At 51.1% G+C, this 25,130-nt stretch overlaps 1 protein-coding gene across 1 annotated transcript in view; it reads right to left on the reverse strand.

The window, feature by feature from the left end:
* The window catches only part of Bin3 (bridging integrator 3), a 37,395-nt gene that overhangs the window by 546 nt on the left and 11,719 nt on the right, over positions 1 to 25,130 (reverse strand). The window contains exons 2-9 of the mRNA XM_090354314.1: positions 17,458 to 17,506; positions 11,759 to 11,799; positions 11,373 to 11,434; positions 7,051 to 7,187; positions 6,601 to 6,641; positions 2,455 to 2,596; positions 2,141 to 2,275; positions 10 to 197 (exon numbers count right to left, since the gene is read on the reverse strand). Coding sequence (XP_090210440.1) covers positions 51 to 197; positions 2,141 to 2,275; positions 2,455 to 2,596; positions 6,601 to 6,641; positions 7,051 to 7,187; positions 11,373 to 11,434; positions 11,759 to 11,799; positions 17,458 to 17,506 — 754 coding nt within the window. The 3' untranslated portion in view covers positions 10 to 50. The remainder of the gene's footprint in view (positions 1 to 9; positions 198 to 2,140; positions 2,276 to 2,454; positions 2,597 to 6,600; positions 6,642 to 7,050; positions 7,188 to 11,372; positions 11,435 to 11,758; positions 11,800 to 17,457; positions 17,507 to 25,130) is intronic.

The following is a 25,130-nucleotide window of genomic DNA, read 5'->3' on the forward strand; positions in this document are numbered from 1 at the left end:
GCTGCCTGTGTCCCCAGGCTTCCCAGGCAGGACTGGTGCAGGGTGAGAGCTCAGTCATCTGCCACGATGGAGAGGGCGCGGAGCTCGCTCAGTCTGGCTTCATTTTCCTGTTCCCGCTGCTCATCGGAGTGGCCTGGCTGGTCAAGTTGCTGGGTCAGGTCTCCGAAGATTTTGTGCATTTCTGAGTAGTAGACCACCTGGCAGGAGGCAAGAATTCACAGAGACACATGCTGGGCACAGGACACAAGCAGGGTCTGCTCCCACCTGCTCCTCCTGCCTTTGCTTCACCGCCCTGGACAGCCAATCTGGACTATTCACTGCAGAGAAGGGCTCTAGTCAAGGTAGCAGGCCGCAGATGGCGAGTCTGGGTTCTGAGGGCAGAGGTGCTGCCCTTTGAACCTCTGCTTCCTACCAACAGCTGGTGGGGGCAGGGGGACTATGCGTATGCATTTGGGGGTGGCCAGATGACAAAACATGGCTGAGATCAGGCAGGGGAGGTGGCGGAGGAGTGGTGGGTACTTAGCTTTTATTTTTGTTTTGGCCATTCGTGGGCAGCCCCAAGGCATGGCTCATGTCCCTGGGTTCTTCCAGGTGAGCATCAGCAATGAGGTGGGGGGTGACGGGAGGGAGAAGAGGCTTCTCCACAGAGGAGGCCAGGGGGCATTTCAGTTTCTATTTCCTGACCAACTGGAAGCAGGCACTCTCCCTTCCACTGTCGGCTGGGAGATTGCAAGGGAGGGGCCTCGCAGCTGGGCTGTGCAGAGCTGCACCCAGCAGGGTTCTACTAGGGGCAGAACACTGCAAGGAGTGGGGGAGTGGCCCCCAACTCCTCACCCTGGCCGACATGCCTGGTGAGTCACCAGGAATGCTCACTTCTCCAATGACTAATGGCGGCAGCAGCCGGGTGAGGAGGAGGTTGGCACAGAGGAGGCAGTAAACAACCCTGGCTACCCTGCTGCTTGGTTACAGGGCACCCCAAACCCCTTGAATAGTTCCAGTCTAGGCATCCTGCAGTTTCCACCCAGGAACTCGGAGGGCCACAGAGGAAGGCACACAGTTCACCGGGAGGGGCTGGGACAGCCAGAGAGAGTGCAGGAAGGCCAAGATCTCCCAGCAGAGGGGGCAGTTGCTGGAAGGCGGCCCTCACCTTCAGGGGCAAGGGTCAGAAGAGGCTCATCTCCTGGCTCTCTGCCTTCCTAGAGACAGGCAAGACTGAGGGCTTAGGTCCCTAACAAGTCCCCGCTTAGCCCCAATCCCACTCAGGCTATGGCTTTGGATGTTCTCCCAAGATGCAGGTTGGGAGGTGGGAATTGGGCTTTTCTGGATGACTGGAAGAGATGAGGTATGATAGCAACATCCACTGGAGGGCGCCAGATGCCCAGCCAAGAACAGGAGCAGGCAGGCAGTGGATGGAGACAGAAAAGCTTTCTCTCGGCCTAGGAAGGGCACTGGGAACCTGAGGCTAAAGCCAGGCATTTGCTATTAGCTGCGGACACACACAGATGAAACATCCTGTTCCTGACTCTGGCACCCAAACCTTGCCACAGTAGGGAGAATAATTCTATGTAAAGACCTGAATACAAGTGAAAGGGAGAAGGCAGGAGCTTTGTACCACTCTGTCCTTGTATGCCTCACTGGCAGCCTTTTCTGGCTGGCCAAATGCACAGCTCGTGTGCCTTACCACTGGGGGGGTGGGGGTGGGGTGGGGCTAGATCTAGTGATCCAAGTAGTGGCTGCAGCAAGACTCCAGGATTTGGAGACCCCTCTATGAGAAGCTCTAAGTCAAGATTTCTGTGACCTCTTGCTGGGTTATCAGGAAAAAAAAAAAATCTCCAGATGCTTCATTCTCCCCCAGCCGTCCAGGCAAAGCTGCTGCCCAAAGAGGTGGCACTTGGAGCTACTTGAGCAGTGTATGAAGGAAGGAACTACTGGGTTTCTGACGGCTTACACATCGGGGGAGAACTCAAGTGAACAATTCCACATCAGGGAACCATGTGCACTCCAGGGCTGGGATTAATCCAGGACCAATGGAAAAAGACAAATTCCAGCACAGTCCCTGGGCAGTCCTGAGGTTAGAAGAGGCTGGTCGTACAGAATGGCTTGGTCTCCCAAGTGTTAGGGCTGGGGAGGCAACCCTCACCTGTGCACGGATCAGGGACTCAAAGCTGGGCTGGAAGTAGTCGAGGCGGCTGCTGTAGAACCGTGGCATCTCATCCAGGAGCTGCATGTTTTTGGCCTCAAAGTCGTCCCGCACCGGCCGCAGCTCTTCTCGGGCCTAGGGATGAAGACCCTGGTGTCAGGCTCTCACTGCTGGGACAGTGCATGGTGCAGTCAGGGAGTCTGGAGGTCCACCTGCTGGCCCCCAGGAAAAGGGAGAACTTGCTGTGATGGTCCAATGGCCACCCCATCCCTTCTCCTATTGGCTGTCCCACCCGCTCCCTTGTCCCTTGGCACCTGGTGGAGCTTGGCTAGCACCGGCCCCGTCTTCTCCTTCTCCTCGTACTTCTCCACTTTGGCCTGCAGCCTCCTGTAGTCCTGCAAGGCCTGTTCTCGCCTCTTCACTGCCATGTTGAGGCTCGGGAAGACACTGCCAAACCTGCCAGGATAAAGACCCATGGTGGAGGGCAGCCTCGTGTCCTAGAATTCACTCAAGCGGTGTCTGCTCACCAGCCTCAGGGCACTGTGCAGCTTAAACAGCAACACTGGAGGAGAGGAGAGGCAGACAGAGCAGAGAAGGTTCCATTCACCATGCTACGGCGCCACTACACCAAACCACCACTAGAGGGCACACCTCTGAAGTCACAGGTCTGACATCTCATGTTAGAACTGGGAGAAAAACTGGGTACTGCGGTCTTTTCAATACTTAGCTACTAACAAGGCTGATAAGCAAAAGCCAGAACTAGAGCCGTGGTTCACGTGGTAAAGTGCTTCCTATAAATGCTATGAACAAAAAAGCCCAGAAAGAGCAAGTGGCTTTGAGTTCAAGCCCCAGTACGTAAATAAATAAAAATAAAACTTGAAGCCAGAAAGATAACATGTGATTTGCCCAAAGTCACACAATGGGGCCAGTCCATAAGACAATTCAAGTGTCTGAGTTCTCTGGCATCCTTCCTGCCACCACCCAGTGTCACTGGATGACAGAAATGACATTAGATGCCATTTCTGCCTAAGGGTATCTTCAGCTGTGCAAAGGCAAACTGAAGGCCCGAGATTTAAATGATCTGAGGACCTTTTTCTACCCAACATCGCCTAGAAAGGAGGAGACAAGGCTCCTTTCAGCAGAACTTCTTGAAGTGGTTGGAACACAGGGATGCTGTCCTGAATGTGAGCTTCCAAGGGGCAGGGGATGGTCGCTAAGCTGCTAGAGGGCCTGGACCTCTTCCTGAGGAGTCTGCCCTGCCCAGCCATGCAATCAAGGGACCTGTCAGCTCTAACCCCTCATGAAGACAAGCAGATCAGGTTGGCTGGGACCACTGGGAGAGGACAAAAAGCCAGGCAGGAAGAAGTGAGGGTGGGGGCTCTTCTCACTGATGCCCACCTGGCATCTGGATGCCTGGGTCTTCAGCAAGTCCAGACACCGCAGGAAGCTTGACCCCCATATCTGCCTCTCCTAGCTACATGAATTGGTATTTCAAAGCCTCAACCAATCAAGAGGTCATGTGAGACAAGAGTAATGAGTAGTTCTGCCAGGGAAAGGAGAACACAAACCCAGTGAGGTGTTAAATGGCCCAGAGCTACAGACCCAGGGAGATTATGGTGCAACAAAGGGCCCCAAGCCATGGGAACATCACAGGTCCACCAGCTAGCTGAAAATGTAAAGAAGGGCGGACACTACCAGGGCTTCTCTGAATCCTCAGCCACAAGCGCTTACCTTAATGAATCAAACCAACAGCTGACTGACTTTTTCTAGGCCAAAGATGCAGGCCTAGTCGATGCTGTGAACACCAAACACTACCAGGACACATGGAGCCCGCTGAGTGGGAGGGAAGAAGGCATGCTAGTCTTGGAAACAGTCAAGTCACTGCAGTTGCCCACGGCAGCTGCTCCGGGAGCCCTTCCTGGGCAGCCGAGGGGTGTGCGGCTCAGGGAGCAGGTGCGCTGGGTCTGCCCCTCCCTCCAACCCACAGAGAGGAGGCGCCCCCAGCAGCTGCCGACCCACTTGTCAGAAGTGGCCTGATGCTTGGGTGGTCCCAGTGCCTGGGAAGCACTGAGCAGCTGCAGGGGACAGGGGGACAGAGGCAGGTGGATGGCCGCCTTGTCTCGGCCACAGTCCTGATTCCTGCAGCTCACCTGTGTTAAGGACATCACTACAAGCAGTGTGACAGGCTCAGCTTGTGCCAGGCGGTCCGGCTACCTGACACACGCTGGCCTCAGCAGCCACGGTTCCAGTGCCCTCTGTCCTCTCCACCAGAAGCACTGAGTGCCCGAGTCAGCCACAGAGAACACAGCAATAAGCACTGCAGAGGGCAGAGCTGAGCGGGCAGGACAGGTGTGTAACAGGGGACAGTCCTGGAAACGGGTACCGTTTCCTCCTTGGCCTTTCAGCAGCCAGACCCCTTGCCCTCTGTGGGAGGCACGCAGTGGGAGCAGTTCCCCGTGCTCGACTAGTGGCATCTGGCCCTCGGGGACGCTAGGTGTTCCCCACAAGAACTTCTGTCTCCCACCGCAGCAACTCTCAGCCAAACAGAGATGACAGAAGGCTGGTGGGGGCGAGCTGGGCCACCTTCCCTGCTCTGTGTGGCAGGGAGCAGACTGGGGCTGAGGGTCCCTCCCTGCCCCTCCCAGCCCCTGAGCCCTTGAGGTTTGGTTCCCATTCAGCCTTGGAGGGAGGGTGGGCTGGGCACACCCAGCCCCTTGTCCAAGCTTGAGCGACCACCTGCCGGGCCTACGATTCACTCCCAAGCTGGCTTTGGGAGGAGGGGGAAAGCGTGGGGTGAAGAAGGAGTGGGGGGGAAGGAGGCCGGCTGGGCGGTGGGCTGGGAGCAGCCGGCCTGGTGGGGAATGCCTGCCATTCCTCATCTGTGCCCACGCCGCCGGGATCTTCCACCCACCAGGAAAGGGAAATTGAAAGCATCCCCATCCGACATGTGAACAGGACTAGGGACTAGGATTAGAGGCCAGGGCCCCCTGGGGACAAGCTGGGGGCGGCCGGGCAGCCATGATCTTCATCAGAGCACAGGAAAGCTGCAGTTTCCTGTTTCCGGTGCTGGGGTCCCTGGGAGCTTCTCTACTGGCACAAGGAAGCAAGAGGGGAGGAGGCAACAGGCAGTGGTGGGATATGTGGTCAGGGAGAGGGCACGCTGGCTGTGGGGTGCAGGCACACGGGCCTGCGGGCAGCGGAGATGGTGGCTGCCCCCTCTGCCACGCCCCCACCTTCCTGGCAGGTGGTGGGCTGTGGGCATGGTGGGAAGCAGCCGGGGTTTCTCTGCACTTGGCTACAGAAGCCAGGATCCAATTTCAATGCCGCCTCGTTGGTTGTGAAATCAAGACTGAAGTCAACCCCCTCCCCCAGTTCCCTGAGTGGGAGCTTCTGCCTCTCTCTGCCAGCCCTGGTGCCTGTGGCTGCCTCTGGGACCCCTGTGGCTCTGGCACACCAGAATCCTCTGTGGACAGCGTCTGTTATGCTTGTATTCCTTCCACCTGGACCTAAGCTTCTGTCTAGACCAGGCCCAAAAGCCACAGGTCCAGGGCCCTGAGGTGGAGGTGCTGTGCTGGCGAGGCCGGGGCGACTGGTGGTGGGTGAGCCCTTCCTGCAGCCTCGAGAGGCCTGCAAGGGCTGCGAGGCTGGGCGGCCTTTTCCTAACCCCGCTCTTTGGACCTGAGTAGGAAAAGAACAGGTCAACAATCCCCAAACCAGGGGCTGGAGGATCAAAAACTCCTCTCCAGCTCCCTCCAGGCCCATCCAGGCCTAATTGTAATGAAGCAGAGCCTCATTACCCGGCCCAGGCAGGCGACTGCCAGGGACCACCACAGAAGAGGTAATAAAGTACAGCTGCTGGGCAGCGGCCCGAGCCTTTCTAGGTCAGAGAGGAGAGGCCAAGAGAGGAAGGATTTGGGAGCTTCAAGGCAATGAATGCTTCAGTCTGCCTCCTCCCCTGGGGCCCAGGGAACAGGCCTGTCTGATCCTTGACCAGGGCCTGCTGGACCAAAGATGAGTCTTACAGAATTCCTGGGGAAGGCAGAGCGCCATGCCGCGCCCGCCCTCCCCGTGTGCGGCCACCCCCACGCCCCCAGAGCACAGGACGGCAGGCAGCTGCATCCCAACCCGACTGCGAGATGAAAGGCTCGCTCATGTCTGCTGAGGCGGGCCAACATCCCTGCTAGCCGAGTCCAGCCAGCCATGGCCCCAGGGGGCTCACCAGGAACAAAGGGGAAGGGGCCAGGTGACCACCAGGGCAGTGGCAGGACAGTAGTCATGGAGCCTGTTGCTGTGGTACTGCCCCAGAACTACCAAGAACCTTGACCCTGAGCCACAGACTCTGTAGCTGCCACTCTTGATTTCCTATTTGTCCCCCAGCTACACGCTTTAGTCCCATGTGGCCAGCTGGTTTGCCTCTGCCATAAGAGCCCTGAGACTGGTCCCTGGAAAACCGTACTCACTTTTTCAAGGGCTCAATCACCGTCTTTTGGATCTGGTTTACCTATTGAAAGAAAGAAAAAACCCAATAGCATTAAAACTCGGGAGATAGATAGCCTATTCCTAGATGGGAGGCTCTGGCTTCCTTTGAAGTCATAGACATGGCAGGGACCTCAGGCTGGGGAAGGAGAGGACTGAGGTGGGGCAGGCCTGAGGGTCCCAGGTCAGGCTACCCAGGTTACTGTCAGCCCTGGCTTGCAATGGCTTTGCCCAGCATAGAGGGTTAGCTGGTGGTTCAGAGAGAGGTCTCATAGCCACGTAGCTTCTAGCAGCCTCCAGGTCTGGGAACAACTGGATGTGGCCTCAGAGGGCTGAGTCAAAGAGAAGCTCCAGCCCTACAGAGACCTGTATGTGGTACTGGGCCCAGATAGGAGGGGAGGGGGGTGGGGAGCTGGTGCCTGTTGCCCTGTCACCTTCTCCTGGTTGAAGGCATCCATCCGCTTCATGGCTGTGTCGAGGGCTGTCACCATATTCAGAAAGTCCTGGTCTTGCTCACAAAGGGGATTGGAGAGCAAGTCCAGGGATATCTTCACAGCAGACTTTGACATGGCTACAAGAAACCCAAGTCAAAGCGTGGTGAGTGAACAAATGGCCAAGCACAAGAATCTGGTGCACCATTCTCGCCTGGCCCAGGAGCCATGGCCTCAGTGAGGGAGTTCGAGAGCCACATGGCGCCTCTCCTTCTTTTTTGATGTCATCCTTGACCAACATAGCATGGAGAGTTCACCTGGGCAGCTTCATGAGTTGAATTGGATTATCTGGATAGGAGACTATGATACACACTCTGCCTCCAAATATTCTTATCCAGTAAATCTGGAACCCACAAATCTGCGCTGGGCAATGACCCGTAAGGCTTGTATGGGAACTCTGGTTTCTACCAGGGGTGGCTTATTCCATGTAAAGTGGCAGAAGGCAAATATTTCAGGCCTTGTGGGGCACATGGGAGTCTACAGTACACAAGAGGAGCAAGCAGCCCTAGACCCTGCCTTGCCTTCCCGAGGAGGAGCTGACTCTCCACGTGGGGGAGGACAAACCCAAGCCCTGTCAGAGGGGCCTTGACGGTCAGCCAAGGCCTTGAGGGCCTCCTGGCCTACTCTGGGCCTCATCATGGGCTCTCCTAGAGGCAGGAGAGGGCTGCAGCCACCCAGCTAAAAGGGCAACCTCTGGGAGAAGGCAGGAGATGCAAACTGCCCAGAAATGTTGAAGCAACAGAGCAAGGAACACTTTCTAAAATCTGGTAAGTGACTTTGTAGGTTTAGGAACAAACATGCATAACTTGATTTGATTATGAAATAATCACATACAGCACAGTCAAAAGATAATAAAACCTAGATATAGCTGGGAACATTTGTGAAAAATGAATGTCTTCTACAAAATTGTTCTTTTATTTTTTCTATATTAGGGGAAAAAATCCCAACAGCTACAGGATGGAGAGTGTTTCTGCCTACTTTTCTCCCATCCTCAGGTCTTCGTGTTAGTTGGAACCACTTGAGTCATTGGCCCCAACAGAATGGGGCCTGCGGTCCACCCAGAGCACAGCCTGGTGCTCATGCCTGGTTCTCAGGGACTGGTGGGAGCATTTGGTCATCCTGGCACCACTCAAGACTGGTGGTCTTTGAATCTGACAGAAAGTGAGGGCCTCGGGTCCCCTTTTGGTCCCCGACGCAGTCTAGGAAGTAACACCCAAAGGTCCCTTAGGAAAGATCAACTTTACAACACTGGCCTGGGATTCCAGCTCCGTTGTGGAGCTAAGCGACTCTGAGGTAGGGAAGGTGTAAAGACGCCCCTCGCAGTCAGGCTCAGTGGCTGTCCATGTGCCCCCCGCACCAGTGTCGCCTGGGAGTGCGTTAGCTGCATATCTCCAGGCCTCGCCCAGGACTTGGGATCAAGCCCCTGGTCTTTCCCTGCCATCTCTGCACAGGAGTCCTAGTACAGCCTATGGGCCTTCCAGCCCACATCGTTCTGCCAGTCCCAGGATCCACCAGTTTCTCTGCTGGAAAACCCCACTTTCTAGAGCCATGGCCTCCTGTGGACCCACAATATCTACATGGGCCAGAGTGACTCGCTATGAAAACAGCAGTGCACTCCAGTCCTGCTCTGATAAGGTGGATGAGGAGGAGGGAGGGGGGAGGAGGGAGAGGCAGGCGGCAGCAACTCCCCTTTACTGGAAGGCAGTGGGCAGTGCCAAAGACAAGTGTAAATATGTAAAATAGCTAGATCTGACCACTGGTTCCAGACAGGCCTCATCCAGAACCATGCACAGGCCAGGTTCAGCACAGCCTGTCTCCTCAGGCCTGGCACTGCACAGGTTCTGGGTCATGGATTGAGGGAGCTGGCCTACCCAGCATGGTGGCAGTTCTGCCTAGGCTGTGGCAGTGGCCACTAAATCTTGGGGAAGGCATATTTCCTTCTGATAAGCAGAAAAATGTATAAACCTTTTTTTTTTCACGCATTACATGAGTAACTGGCTGAATCCTAACATCCAGGGCAAAAGTGGAAAATCCAAGGTGCTGGCTCAGTGAGGGGATTAATGGTGAATGCCAGTTGGGACCAGGGAGGGGCCTAGTTCCACCTGAGCTGTCCACAGCTTGTGACTTGCTGAAGAGAATCTGGAGATGAAGGGGCGGCCCCCACTGGGACTTCGTCAGTACTGAGACAGGCCAGGAACTCAGTGATGGAGGGCCCTCTTTGCTGCCTCTTGGTTCAGAGATGACAGAGAAGCAAGCCAGACATGGCAGCTTTTCTGCTAGGACAAGTCTCTCCCCCCCCCCCCCGCCCCGCCCCCAGATGAGTAGTTCACAGGCCCTGCCAATCTCAAATCTGGAAGAGACATAGTGGGTGACATTTCCTTGAAGACTGTGCCAGAGGCACATGCCTGTAATACAAGTTTCTCAGGAGGCTGAATTCTGAGAATCCAGGTTCGAAGCCAGCCTGGGCAGGAAAGTCTGTGAGACAACAACAACAACAACAACAAAAGAGGAAGTGGAAGTGGAGCTGTGGCTCAAGTTTTATTAGAGTGCTAACCTTGAGCACAAAAGCTCAGGGATAATTCCAAGGTCCTAAGTTCAAGCCCCAAGAATAGTGTGGGTATGCATGTGCTCATGTGTGCGTGCGGGCACACACACACACACACACACACACACACACACACAAAGTAATGCTCAAATGCTTTATGACACTCTCCCACCACGAAGAGAGGATGGCACAGCTGGATGGCTGGATGGATCCTTTGTCTTACCACTGCCTCTCTGGAAACACAGCCCTGAGACAAGGCTACTTCTACCTTGGGGCCTTTGTACTTGTGGCCTCTGTGTTTGGGGCAATGTTTCCTCATGTGTATCAGTCAGTGTGGAATACATCCTCATCCCTCAGGTCTATGTACAAGGCATACAGCTGGGGGGCTTCTCAGAGCACACCAACCTAAAACAGCACATGATTTCTTTAGCTAGGCTCTTGCTATATATAGCCCAGGGTGGTCTTGAACCTGTGATCCTTCTGCTCCATGCTGGGATCACAGGTAGGTGTTACCATGCCTAGCTCCACTCCTCTTACTTTCTGTCACATCTCTTGTCATTGCACATCGACTCCATGCTCATCTTGGCTCCTGGAATGATGACTGGTGTCTTCGTTCACTGTAGAATCCTCAGGGACAAGCCAGTTCTGAGCTGGCATTTGTCGAGTGGGAGAAAGTGGACAGCTCTGGTCAACCTGTTTCTAAAGTGAAACAAGGACACACCTCTCCCCCTGGCACACGGAAGGGCTGCCAGGACCCAGCCTGCAGGTCAGCACTGATGACAGCAGGAACGGGAGCTGACCTCAGAGAGCACCCAGGCCCACTGCCTCATCCCCTCATCCACACCATGGCCAGCTGGACCCGGGGCCAGGAGCACGGGGATTCCCCTGACAAGGCGCAGTGAACTGGGCATGCTGGGCTGGACACAGCTGGGCAAGTGTGGGCTGTATGAGGACAGCTCTCTGCTGCTCTAGCTGCCACTGTTGGTAGGAAACAGTCTTGTGCTCCCTGACTTTGGAGCTGCTTTTGAGGCGCTGGGTTTAGTTCCTCCTTGTTCCAGTCAAGAGTTTTCCCCAAGCCCTGGATGTTTCCCTGGCCTTTCGAAATGACAGAACGATTTGGAGGCATTTCTGGATCTCTATCTCAGACTAAGCTCTTGTTCAAACACACCAGCACCTGTTGTGGGAAAGCTGGGGCCTCTTACTTCTGTGGAGCAGATATGCTGCAACTGGGAGCTTCTATTCTAACTAAACTCCCAGTGGCTCCTGGGCTCACCCCCGCTGCACAGCATGGGGATAAGGGCTTTGTGAGATGTGGTTATTTGACCAGGGAATGACTCAGGCTGCTTCTCAGAGATAGAGTTGGTATGTTATAGGCATGGTGGATTGCGCGCGCGCACGCGCGCGTGTGTGTGTGTGTGTATGTGCACGCACGCATGTGCGCTGGTACTGGAGCTTGAACTCAGGACCTGAGCGCTGTCCTTTGAACTTTTTTAAGGCTGGAGCTCTACCACTTACGCTGCACCTCCACTTTTGGATTTTTGGTGATAAAATGAAAAGATGAGTCTCACACTTTCCTGCTAAGGCTGACTTTGAATCATGACCCTTAGATCTTAACCTCCTGAGCAGCTAGGACCAGCTAGTATGGTAAATTCTGAGTTAGACCTTTGGGAGCAGGGAGGATACCCTGCTCCTCGTCCAGGTGCAGGGCAGGGCCACCTACCCAGGTCAGCATCGGTGCTTTTCTTCATATCCTTCTGAAGCCGTCTGGTCTGCTCTTCCAGCCTGCAAGGTAGAGGCAGATATGGGCAGCCAGACCCACTCTGCTCAGCTCCAGCTCACCTCTATTGAGCTAGACTCAGCCTGTGTGGAAGATGTCCACGGGAAGGGAGGCCTTGTCCACAGGACTGCCTGCCATGCAGGCTCTACAGGAAGCTCAGGAAAGTCACAGCCTGCAGACCTGGGATGCCCTGGGTCCCAGGTGATCACAGGCAAATACAGAGTCCTGATTGGGCTGGGAGGAGGTGAGGAAGAATGGGAGTGAGAGCTGACAGGAAACAGGGGCCCATTTCCACCTCCCGCCTCATCTTTCAGGGGTTTGCCACTTACTGCTGGAGTTTTCCATACTCCCTCTCAAAGTCTCTCTCCACCTGTAAAGAGAGCGATAACTCAATCAACAGACAACAATGACAACAGGGTGGAAAAAAATCTCCCAGTCTCCTGAAACTCCCTCCACACCCTCCCGCTGGCCTGCAGAAAGACAACACTGTCCGGTTCACACACGCTCTGCAGGTCATTAACAACACAGTCTCCCTGTGTTCCCAAGTTAATGACGTGTCTGACTTAAGGAGAGGGCCTTTCCCCCCAGAGGGGCCAAGTGGGCAAGTCACAGCAGACTGTGGCTCTGCTCTGCCACTGTAGGGAATGAGTTGTTGAGCTGGGTGCCCTCTCTTCACCCTGGCTCTTGTGGCAGTCAAGGTCATTTGAATGTGGCTAAGAGGCAGCAGGGTGCAGAGACAGAGGCAGCTCTGGAGTTTGGGACTGGTTTCACCTGCCATTTCCAGCTGGAAGACCTGAACAGGGCACCACCCCACGGGCCCTGCCTGCCCGCCACAGGGGTCAGGGTAGATGAAGAAAAATCATACATGCAACTACGCGCGTGTGCGTGCGTGCGTATGTGTGTGTATGTGACGTATTTTGTAGTGAAGGAGGTCTAGTCCTTTCTCTCACAGGCTATGGAGAAAGACATTTGGAGGATGAGATAGGGAGAGATAAGACCTGAACTCTGGCTCTTACTGTGGAGGCTTGCAAGTATTTTGTAGTGTGCGCGCGCGCGCGTGCGTGCGTGTGTGTGTGTGTGTATACTACGACTAGAACTCAGGGCCTGGGTGCTGTCCCTTAGCTTTTTTTTGCTCAAGGCTGGTACTCTACCCCTTGAACCACCCTTCAAGCTGATTAACTGGAGGTAAGAGTCTCACGGACTTTCCTGCTGGGGCAGCCTTTGAGCTGTGATCCTCAGATCTCAGCCTTTGAGTAGCCAGGATTACAGGTGTGTACCACTGGAGCCTGGCTACCTCATACCTTTGACTCCTACTTCCTTTTTCATTTAGCTGACAAGGAAATAGAGAGCAAGGCGGCCTCAGTGGCTGGCCTGCTCAGAGGCACTGCATGCAGACCAGAACATGGATCAGGGTGTTGCTCACTGAGTGAAGACCCACTCCTCTCCTGCTCCCGGGTGGTAGGTCACAACTACCTGGGATGCAGACTGGACTGATGACTCTTTAGCAGAGAGAAAGGGTACAAAGGACCTGGGATGTGCCAGTTAGAAAGCCCTAACTGTGCTGGGCACAGAGTGCTATGTCTCCACGCTGTGACCCTGCTATGGTACCCTCTTACTGCAAAGGTTATGTCTTAAGACAGTAGTTATATATCTTAGGACAGTAAAGTTATTCACTTCCAAAAGGTCAAGATGAAAAGTAAACATCTCCTGGCTACAGGCAAGTTCCCCTAGGATCAGAGTGCATAGTAGGTGCGTGCTGCCATGGGGATGAGGGGACTTGCTGAGCCTCTGCTGCTGTCTTTGGCTCCCACTCCCCTCTGTTGCAATGCCAGGGCATGCTGCTGTGTGTAGGATGTCATAGAACACCTGGCTTTCGGGTGGGGACTGCTTGGGCTTGCACAGGAAGGAACTTCAGGTTTCCAACCAGGTGGGAGCATTCTGGGTAATGAGAAACTCCATAGCGTCTCACTGAGAGCTGGCATGTGTTCTGCTCAATGCCACTCCAGGCTGCTTCTACAGCTCACTGGTCCTAGATCTTTCTCCAGGGAGGATCCCCTGGGGACAGCCCCAGACTACAGCCCCTTGGATAGTGGTGAAAGGAATAAAGGGATGCACTGGTGTCACATTCTGAGGTGTATGCCTTCGGAGGGCAAGAGCCAAGTACAAAAGATCTGAGCATCTTGGAACGCTTGATGCCTCTGCCAAGAAGGCAACTGGAGCTCAGTCAACAATGCAAGCATAAACACATGTGCACGGGGTCAGGCCAGGCCTGTCAGATTGGTGAGGTTAGTGCAGGGGGAACTGAGCCCCCAGCTCCCACCCTCAGATGCTCACGGCTGTCTCTGTGGCTCCAGTACAAAGAAGAAATATGCTGTTTGCTGCTTGATCTGCCCAGACCAGCACTGGTACAGAGCAGGAGCTTGGCATTTTCTAAGTAAATGAGCAGGTTGTGTCGTCTCTAATCCTAAATTCATGGTGAAGTGAGAGAGGAGGCTATAGGCTGGGCCAGGCCAGATCAGAGCTCTCCTGCATCCACAGGCATGGCAGAGCAGAGCTGAACTGGGGCAGCACGCTTGGAGCTATTCTTCAGAGACATCCCCATGAGCATATCTACTCAGCATCTCAAGTCTTTCTCAAATGGAGATGCTCAGTGCGCCTACTTCTTCTGGCCCTGACCACTATACACGCACGGTACCTACTGAGCTAGCAATCTTAGTGGGGTAATATCCTTTGTGTGCAAGATCTGCAAGTGCTTGTTTGTACATCATGGAAGGCAAGGCTTCAAATAGCCTCCACCCTTCTGGGTTAAGCAGGGAGGTATGGCTCTTTTCTCCCTATCAAGATGCCTGGGTCACTTTATGGGAGCTGAGGGACCAGAGAGGACTAAGCAGAAGGTCTGGGTCAGGAGGTGTGGGAACTTGTCTTCTGTTGTCTCGGTGCTAATGGTCAGCTCTGTAGGGAACATGCCATTCCAGCCACAGCCCCAACAATCGTGAAATGTATGTTTGTAACCTGGACACAGTCGAGCAGTAAGAGTAGACAATGCTTTCTTTGTAACTGGTAGCTGGTGCCTTAAGCCAAAATCCTCTTGAAACTCCCTGAAGATAACAGGAATATTTCTTCCCATGACAGGGGCACCATGACTTCCAATAACCCATGAGGCCACATCTGTTCCCCTCCCTGACAGTGCCCGGGCAGGAATACCAGAGTACGTCACCAGTGTCGGGGCAGCTGCCAGAGATGTGGAGACAACAACCTGCTTGGGCTTTCTCTGGGGCTGCTGGTGGTGGGGAGGACCAAACCTTAACGAGGCCAGGTCTTTCAGTCTATACTTCTGCACCCTGGGAAGCTGAGAACAGCCTGAGCAAGCTAAATCCTCCTTTCCAAGCTCACCTTTGGCTTTGATTCCTGGGGAGACATCAAAGGCCCAGTTTACAATGTTAGTGCACTGGGGATGGAGCTGCTGGGCTAGGATGAGTCCTCAGGGGCTTAGGAGGGTGTCCAGTAAGCTGCTCTCCTAATGAAGCAGTGGTCAGTGAGGCTTCCTATGGATTTCACACTGGGATGAATGTCTTACATGCATGGTCTTTTTTTTTTTTTGGCCCCCTTCTCTTTCTTTCTGGCCCGCTCCCTCCGGCCCCGCTCGCTCCGGTCAGGCTCCCTCACGTTCCTGGCCCCGCTCGCTCCGGCCCGGCTAGGCCCCCTTTCTAGCTCAGGCCCCGCTCGCTCCGGCCTCGCTGGCTCTGGCTCGGCTCGCTCCCGCACGCTCCGGCCCTGCTCGCGCCTCGCTCCGGCCACCGCTCGCTCCGGCCACCACTCGGTTGGGCTCCGCTTGCTTGCTTTCGCTCTCTGTCGCTTGTTGCAGTCTCGTCTCTGGCACTTCCGGCTTGGTTGTGTATGTGGGATACCGAGGAATCGAACCCAGGTCCTTGTGCATGCTAGGCAAGCACTTTAACCACTAGGCCAAACTCCCGGGCCCACATGCATGGTCTTATAAGGCTCTTCCTGCATCTGAGACGTGGATGTTATGGTCACTGTCATCTTATACATGAGAAAGCTAAGGAGTGCTGTGCTGATGGCTCAGGTCTACAATCCTAGCTACTCAGAAGGCTGAGAGCTGAGGATCCAGGTTCATAGCTAGCCTGGGGTTCATGGGGCATTTATCTCCAAGTAACCATCAAAAAGCCAGAAGTGGAACCCTGGTTCAAGTGGTAGAGTGCCTAAGCCCTAAGTTCATGCTGCTTGCCTCTTCCTCAAAAAAGGAAAGCTACAGAGGAGTTAAGGCACACACCCAAAGTCACAAGTAATGTGTGGCAGAGCGCGGAAGGGAATTCAGGCAAACCTCCAAAAGCTTGCACTTTAACCACTCCCTGATATCTGTTTGTTTTTTGGTGGGGGAGGGGAATGGGACAGACCATGGACTGGAGGACAACAGACATGTACAAGGGATGTAACAGGCACATCTCATTTGCTCTTCTCCAATAGTCTTTGTTACTTCTCAGACTTAAAGACCCAAGATCTTCCTGTCAACAAATGCTGGCACAAGCTGAAGCTGCAGTCCAGCCTATATTTTTTCTGTTGGAGAACAAAAGACCTCTTGATGAAGGCTGGGATGGTAGGAGGAGTTTGTGTTTGTCTTTGTTTTTAGTGAAAGATGGGAATAAAAGCTCCTTCTCAAAACCACTTCCCTTTTGGATCTGCCACGATGAAACTCTGGAGGCTGAAAGCCACACCTTCCTGCATTCTGGAGCTGCTGGAGCTCTGCATTTGAACACCCAGATTCTCTGGGCTTAAGCTGTGAGTCTCCACAGATGGTTAGCCCCGGAGTGGGGGACATTGTTGACCTGCCTTTATGAAGCAGGGGAAAATTCTTTTAACTCAGGCCCACTTCCTTTCAAGTGAAAACACTTTGGATTACCCTCTAAAATGGAGGCATTGGTCAGATGTGTGCTGAACTTCCTGCCAAATAGAAACAATGTCCTTCCTGTAGTGTCAAGAGTTGAGCCAAAGAGGGGAGAAGTTAAAAATGCAAGGAGGACTGAGGGACAAGGGGCTGACATGGGGGAGATGGTGCTGGACTTTCCAGAGCCTTCATTAACAGAGCTCAATATTACATTAACAATTCGCAGTAACACTCAGGGCTACACTTAGACAGCTCGAGAGTGTGACCGGTCACTCACATTAAAATTCAGCGCTACGCTCAGACTTGTGGGTAAGGAGCTGAAGAGACTATTTTGTTGGAAAATCTCCTGAAGATCTTTATAGTCAACAACCCAAAACAAAGAGGAATTGATCAGGTGCTCACTCAAGTACCCCCCCCCCAGGCTCCAAGTCCTGGGGCTTGAACTCAGGGGCCCTGGGCACAGTCCCTGAGCTTCTTTTGCTCATATGAGCCACAGTGCCTTCTGGTTTTTTTTCTGGGTATGTGGTACTAAGGAGTCAAACTCAGGGCTTCAAGCATGTTAGGCAAGCACTCTACCACTAAGCCACCTTCTCGGCCCTCAGACCCACGTTCTGATGCCAGCTATGCCAGTTTGAGATTTCAGTCTTAGACAGTCTCTACCAGCTTGTGGGGCTTGTTTCCAGCATCAGAAAACAAAGCAGGTGGTTGGACCAGATAAAGTCTAAAGGTTCTAGCTGTGGCTTTCTAGAAATGGGGGACTCTTTTTTTCTTCCCCTCCCATTTTGGAGACCCAGTGGGGTAAAGGTAGGTAGCTGTTATTATCCCACTGAGTGATTTCAGAGAATACACATTTGACAGAGTAGACAGAGAGCTCTGGGCCATCTGGAGAGGCTGTCTGATGGTAGCCAGAAATACAGGCCTGGGCTGTGCCTATGGAGGGCATCTGTGTTCCAGGACCCCTGTTTAAAAGAGGACTATTCAGACTCACACAAATGACCCAGGACATGAGGGTCTACACCAATCTGAAAAGGACCTAGGTTACCAAGATGTATTAGGTTCAAAGCTCTGGTGCTGTATAGAGGCCATGTGAGATAGAACTGAGCAAAAATAGTGGGTTATACTCACTGTTTTGGAAACAATCTGTTTCTTGGGCTGCCCAATCTTAAAGGGAATCCTGGAAGAGGGGGAGACAAAGAAGACTATGAGAAATGGGAAAGCATGGGCTGAAAGAATGGATGCAGGATGGTTCTTCTGCCTGAGGGAAGTGAGGCATGCCGGGGGCTGCTACTTGGTATCTGGCATCCTATGCTCTCATATGTGCATAAGAATCCACTTCTGATTTAGTTCCCCACAGACAATGTCCCACCAAGGCTGTTGGTACCACTTCCAAGTTTGCCATTTAAATATATGGAAGAAAACCGGGCAATGGTGACTCATGCCTGGAGTTCTAGCTACTCAGGAGGCTGAGATCCGAGGATCAAGGTTCAAAGCCAGCCCAGACAGGAAAGTCTGTGAGTGCTAGCCTTGAACAAAAGAGCCCAGACACAATATTCAGACCATGAATTCAAGCCCAAGATTGGCACACATGTACACACACACACACAAAAGTGAAGACAGAAAAGAGACCTGAATAGCTATCACTACAGTTCTTATGTCCTGAAGAGCTGCAAAGTGATAAATTACAGACTCATATAATGCTATCATTCTTGGAAATATGCCTTTAAAAAATGGCAACTATCACTTATCCTCGGTATGAAGGTATGAAGTACTTCTCAGTTTCTTCAGAATGACAAACCATACATCCGGTGGGACTTGGGGATCACTGGGGAAAGATGACAGACTTTAAGGGACATTAGAGACTGGCTGACATGGGCTGTTTCTTTGGGAGAGCTGACACAATCTATTCTGGCTGTCTGGAAAGAAGTACTAACCAGCCTGGGTCTGCCTTGAACTTGTTAAGGAATTCGGCACCTCAGATTCGCCACTTGAACCTGGACAAGGCCTGAACAGAAGGAAGATATAGTCTTGTGTGTTGAGCACCACGCCGGCCATAGTTCCTGAGCAGCCTGACCTTGGCAGTAAACTTGCTGCACAGAACCTACTTTGTTATTCTGTGAAATGAGATTACACTAGATAACCCAGCAGCTTCCTCCAGGCACTGAAAACTCTGATTCTACAATCCTGAGAGGACCAGAACTCCAACTAGGTAAGAAAACCAGCATGGCCTATCTTAGCATCAACTATGGGCTGTACCTCCATCCTGACCCTGGGGTAGGACGTGAGGGGCCCTGGGATCAGTTTAGTAAAATGGCTAGAAGCCAGCCTCTCTGTGGAAACCTCCTGCTGTCAACATTGCCTCAACCCACGCCACAGGCCTGGCCCACCCACTGCCCCCCAACTTCTCCTCCCAGAGCCGGCTTCCATTTGGCCCAAACTGACCAAACTGTTGCTAAACCCAACAGTATAATTAACCAGACGATAATAACCCCAGACGGCGATCTGGTTTAGGGGATGGGCCAGCCTGAGTCACGGTGGTTTAAATTTAATTTTTGGAGGACATCCTGTTTATTGTTAACCCAGCCCCATAATTTCGGAGTGTTAACCCTTGGTGGATTGGCTGATTCACGTGGCTTGTGTCAACAGAGCATCTTGAACTGTGTAATTACCAGGGGGAAAGGTAAGCCAGGGAATGGGAAAGGCAAGGAAAAATGAAATTGCCATTTCCTGTTCTCAGACTTAAGGAGAAAAGTCAGGGGGACTGGCGATCATAACTGGCAAATAACTGCCCCCAAAGCCACTTTGAACAGTGTAAATGAGGTCCCCGCAGCGTTATGGATGGACTGTGGGAAGCATACAATAGCACAAAACCTCTGACCAGGAAGAAGAGCCTCCCGGTCCTGTCATTTGTGGGAATTAGCCTATCTGAGGCCTTGTTTCTATGAAACAAAGGTGCTGGAGCGCTTGAACCCTTCTGCTTATCCACATGGAATCTCCATCTCAAGACTGCAGGGAGCGGGCGAACTGCCCAGAGAACTCAGAGTGGCCCGAGTCTAGTACTGCACATCTAGAACCAAGGGAGCTGGGACTTAAGTTTCTATTATCTGTAACCCACAGTCTCTAGCTTAATTTAGAATTACAGTATTTTTAGAACTGCAGGTCACCATAGAAATTTTTTTCTTTTCCATTTCAACCCTCTCATTCTGTAAACGGGGAAGCAGATCCAGAGATTTGATGACTTTAGCCCAGGGTCCCTGCACTGGGGCTCATGAAAGCAGAAATAAGCCACCAGGACCTGTCTTCTGGACCTAGTCTCCTCTCTGCCATTCACAGTTCCATATTCTTGTCACATGAATTTTGTTATACAGATTTGATCAAAATGCCCAGCATTACTGTGCTGGGGCATCAGAAGGGGCTCATGGTTTTGAAGAGCCTGGGAATGAAAGAGTGGGGGGTTTGGGCACCAACAGATTCTAAGCACTGTAGAGATGGAGTGGATCTCTCTCTGTATTTCCACTGAAGCTACTGAATATCGGATCTACCATTACCAGACTATTCTATGTGTCCACTCGTCAGCTCAAAAGTCTTCTCTCTTGGGCTGTGAGTTTCGCCTAGTGGTAGAGTGCTTGCCTAGCATTCATGAGGACCTAGGTTTGATGCCTTGGTGCCATAAACATAGAAAAAAGCCAGAAATGGTTCTGTGGTTCAAGTGGTAGAGATCTAGCCTTGAGAAAGTTCAAGGACAGTGTCCAGGCCCTGAGTTCAAGGCCCAGGACTGGCAAAAAAAAGACTTCTCTCTTCCTTTTGAAAGAAAATGATGTTTTTATTTTGAAAGTTTTAGTTTTACAGAAAAATTGTGAAGCAAGTATCACAATCCTATGTCCCCTACTGATCCCTTTTATTCACGTTACATTAATATGTACATTAGTCATGGTTAATGAACCAGTGTCAATATATAAAGGCCAATAAAGTTCCAATTAGAATTCCTTAGCTTTCTTTCCCCTAATAACATTTTCCACTGCCTGGATCCCACTCAGGTCACCCCATTACATTTTGTCCTTAGGTCCTATCAGGTGTCTCTTGGCTGTGATCATTGGTTGCTTTTCCTGTTTTTGATGAAAAGCACCATGGAATTGAACCCAGGTCTTCGTGCATGCTAGGCAAGCACTTTACCACGAGGCCCAATTCCCGGCCCCCTGAAATGGACAATTTAAGGAGCGCCAGTCTTACACTGTATAGAATGTCTCCCAGCTGGATTTGTGTGACTGTGGAGGAGGAAAATCACAGAGCACCTGCCTCATGAAAGGCACACTGGAGGGATATGGCTAGGTATGTGAATGGGGCCCTTGCTACTGGCTGAGGCGGTGTCTCCTTATTTCTCGACTTCGACGCTGTCTCTACTGCCCTTTCTCCTGTCCATGCTATGTTCTAGAAGAAAGCCTATGGAGCTAGGTTCTATTACTTACATATATTAGTCAATTACTTATGTTACTTTTATTTTATACTTTGAGTTGTAAACCAATCCTACTTCATTTTGAAACTCAAACTGATTGTTTTGCCACGAGCAGCTCTTTCCCTTGGCCTATGACCCTTCTGTCAGTGTATGTGTTGCTCTAAGATGATCCTGGCTCTGCTGGGTACCAGTGGCTCACGCCTGTAATTCTAGCTACTCAGGGGCCGAACTCTGATGGTCATGGTTTGATGCCAGCCTGGGCAGAAAGTCTGTGAAACTCTTATCTCTAATTAACCACCATAAACACAAGAAGTGGAGCTATGATTCAAGTGGCAGAGTACCATCCTTGAGTAAGAGAGAGAGAGAGCGCGCGCTGGATGTCAATAACTCACATCTATAATCCTAAGCTATTCAGGTCTGAGGATCTCAGTTCAAAGCCAGGCTGGGTACAAAAGGCTGTGAGACTCTTGTTTCTAATTAACTACTAGAAAATTGGAAGTGGTGCTGTGGCTCAAGTGGTAGAGCGCTAGCCTTGAGCTGAAGAGCTCAGGGACAGCGCTCAAACCCCATGACAGAGGGGGGAGGGGGGAGAGGGGGAAAGAAGGAACATAGGAACATGCGTGCATGTGTGTGTGTGTGTGTTGTGTTCTGGCTCATCTTGTACAATTTGCTGCCCTATCCTGAGCTGGTGAGGAACTGTACCAGCATTCAACATGGCCCTGGACAGTGGTGCCAGCCTCCCTTCCTGGTTTTCTTTCTCACTGACCCAGCATACCTACCCTGATTTGACATGTGGCTGCCTGACAATCCCCAAATCTACACTCTTTTCCTGTTTGAAACTGGGGCATTTTAAAGCACATCGTCAGGACAGTGGGACTGTACAGGGAAACATGGACATATGGCCACCTCAGCCAAATGGAAGCCCTCCCTCCTGGCTTACCCTAGTTCTTTTAAAGTCTGAAGTGAGACTCAGTTCTTCTGAAGTAAGAACTAAGTGTTACAGATAAGGGGCAGGAGAGGGAGGGAGAAGAAGAAAACCCAATCCAGCCTAAAAGAAGACCAAGGTTAGCCAAGGCATGGTGGCTCACGCCTGTCATCCTAGCTACTCAGGAGGCTGAGTTCTGAGGATCGCAGTTCAAAGCCAGCCCAGACACTAAAGTCCGTGAGACTCTTATTTCAATTAACCACTGGAAAACCAGAAGTGGTGCTGAGGCTCAAGGGGTAGGGAGGTAGCCTTGAGCTGAAGAGCTCAGGGACAATGTCCAGGCCCAAAGTTCAAGCCCCATTACTGGGAAAAAAGCAGAGGGAAGAAGAGGAGGAGGAGGAGGAGGAGGAGGGGAGAAGGAGGGGGAGAAGGAAGAGGAGGGGAGGAGGAGAGGAGGGGAAGGAAGAAGAGGGGAGGAGGGGAAGGAGGAGGAGGAGGAGGGGAGGAGGAAGAGGAGAAGGAGAAAAAGGAGGAGAAGGAGGAGAAGGAGGAGGAGAAGGAGAAGAAGAAGAGGAGGAGGAGGAGGAGGAGGACGACGACGACCACCACCACCACCACCACCACCACGGTTAGTGTTTTGGTGGTGTTTATTTTTTTTAATTTGCAAAAAAAGAAAAAAAAAGGAAAAAACAGGCAAACATTTAGTAGTGGTTATTTCTGAGTGGTGAAAATAGAATTACTATTTTTTTTTCATATTTTCTTCTGTGCACTTTCCATGTTTTCTCAAGCGAACAAACAAACAAACAAAGAAAGCCTTTAGGATTTTTTTTCCTTGACCATAAAAATAGCCCTTGATAGGTGTTGAAAATTCAAGAGACATGGAAAAGCAGAGATGACAAAACACAAGTATGTACCTATCCTCACAAAACAAAAACAAGCAGTAAACCACTAAAGGTCAGTGTGTAGATTATATTATTGTGGTTACTACTACTGTACTGGATACTGAACCCAGGGCTTTGAGCACACTAGGAAAGCAGTTTACCACTGAGCTACATCCTCAGTCCTTCCAAAAATATTATTTATTGGGGCTGGGGGTTTGGCCTAGTGGTTAAAGTGCTTGCCTAGCATGCACGAAGACCTGGGTTCGATTCCTCAGTACCACATACATACAAAAAGCTGGAAGTGGTGCTGTAGCTCTCGTGGTAGAGCACCAGCCTTGAGGAAAAGCCTAAGGACTCAGCCTTGAGGAAAAGCCTTGAGGAAAAGCCCAGGCCCTGAGTTCAAGTCCTGGGACTGGCAAAAAAATATTATTTATCATTTATATTCCTCATTTTATACCTCTAATAAAGACAAGTTTCTATTAAAATGTTGTTTTTCTTGTTTGTGGTATTAAGTGATTGAACCCAGGGCCTCACGGTTGCTAGACAAGCTTTAACTTTTGCATTATGCCTCCAACCATATATTTTCATTTTCTTTCTGCAAGCTCACAGGATCATGTTTGTTCTGATGTACATTTATAACATGTATCTGGAGGGGACACTGCTGGATCCTCTGAGTATTTTCAATTTGGCAATTTACAATCTTTAGTTCTCAGAACAGACCATGGCTGTGATTTGATTTCTTTTCCATGTTCTGTTTAATTGTGATGGTGTCAGAATTTTGATGTTGACACTCCTGGCTGGTCCTCCCATTTCTGGTTTTCAATATTTTCTTCTTTTATCATATAGTACTTCCAAAGAGTTCCCCTCATTCTTGCTATCAGATTTTCCCCAAATTTCATGCCTTTAATTCTCAATGAGATAGCTTCAATTTAGTGTATTTTGCAAAAGAAATTCAATTGCTAATATAAAAAAGTACCTGATTATTCATAACCCCATCCTCACAATTACCTTACTGTATTAGCATGCCAGGTTGAAAGCCTACATAATTTTTATTGCACGTACTTATTTAATTTTGCTATCAGATTTCTATTTCCTTTACAGGATGCCCCTTTTTAATGGTGCTCTGTTAGGATTTCACAGACCTTCACTCCCTGAGATCTCAATGACAGCTTGAAAAAAGTTTCTTCTCCCATTACAGTCTGTTTCCTAAGTTGCCTTGTTTTCCTTCTATTTACTTAGTCTTTACTTTTTGTACTACATGCGTTCCCCTGATGTGTGATAGATTCTGGTTGCCTCTGCTCATATATGCTGGGGAAAAAAGAAAAAAAAATTTTTTTTGCCAGTCCTGGGGACTGATCTCTGGGCCTGAGCACTGTCCTTGGATACTTTTTGCTCAAGGTTAGCACTGCCACTTAAGCCACAGTGCCACTTTCGGCTGTTTCTGTGTATGTGGTTCTCGGAAATCGAACCCAGGGCTTTGTGCCTGCTAGGCAAGCACACTACCACTAGGCTATGCTCGTGGCCCCTGGTAATAAAGTTCTTTAGCAGTTCTAAGCACATGGGTATGGCTGGTCTCCTTGGTAGCATCTTTCTAGTCCTGGCAGGTGTAACTCCCTAAAGATGACTGCTTGTCTCCTGCTCTGGGGCCAGAGGCAGGTCCAGCTTCAGGCCAGGGTCTTGGACCCTCCACATGTGGGCCCTCATTTCCTCTCAGGACTTCTCCAGGACAAGTGATGCTCACAGGTCAGGGTTCTGGAGTCCTGATACAACTGGGCATGTCTTTTATGGTAAGAGGATATAAAATATAAAACAAGTATGAAAATGAAGAGAAAAATAGGCATAAAAGCGAAACAAAGCTTAATGAATCATCTAAAAAAGTGGACAAATGGGGCTGAGAGTTTTGCCTAGTGGTAGAGTGCTTGCCTAGTATGCATGAAGACTGGGGTTCGATGCCTTGGTCCCACATACATAGAAAAAAGCCGGAAGTGGTGCTGTGGCTCAAGTGGTGGAGCTCTAGCCTTGAGAAAAACAAAGGACAGTCCTCATGCCCTGAGTTCAAGCCCAGGACTGGCAAAAATAAACAATAAATAAAGATTTTTTAAAAAAGTGGACAAATGACACAAGTATTTGAAGTAACCTCTTATGTTTATGAACCCTCTGTCTGCTCTACCTTGTGACCTCTGCCTTCTGGGTTGCACTATGTTCACAGTGTTCATGTGACTGGTGGCAATTTTCTTTTCGTTATTTTTTTTAAGAATTATTATCATTGGGCTGGGAGTTTGGCCTAGTGTAGAGTGCTTGTCTAGCATGCACAAAGACCTAGATTCGATTCCTCGGTACCACATACATAGAAAAAAGCTGGAAGTGGTGCTGAGGCTCAAGTGGTAGAGCTCTGGCCCTGAGCCCAAGCCCAGGACTGGCAAAAAAAAAAAAAAAAATTATCTTGAAGTGGTTGTACAGAAGAGTTGCCATTTAACAACACGGTTTATGAATGAATACAATAGATCTTGACCAGAGTCGCCCATTTCAACAGGCAGCATTT

Source organism: Megascapheus bottae, chromosome 20 (assembly GCF_031878675.1).
Source record: "Megascapheus bottae isolate mThoBot1 chromosome 20, mThoBot2.hap1, whole genome shotgun sequence".
NCBI lineage: Eukaryota > Metazoa > Chordata > Mammalia > Rodentia > Geomyidae > Megascapheus > Megascapheus bottae.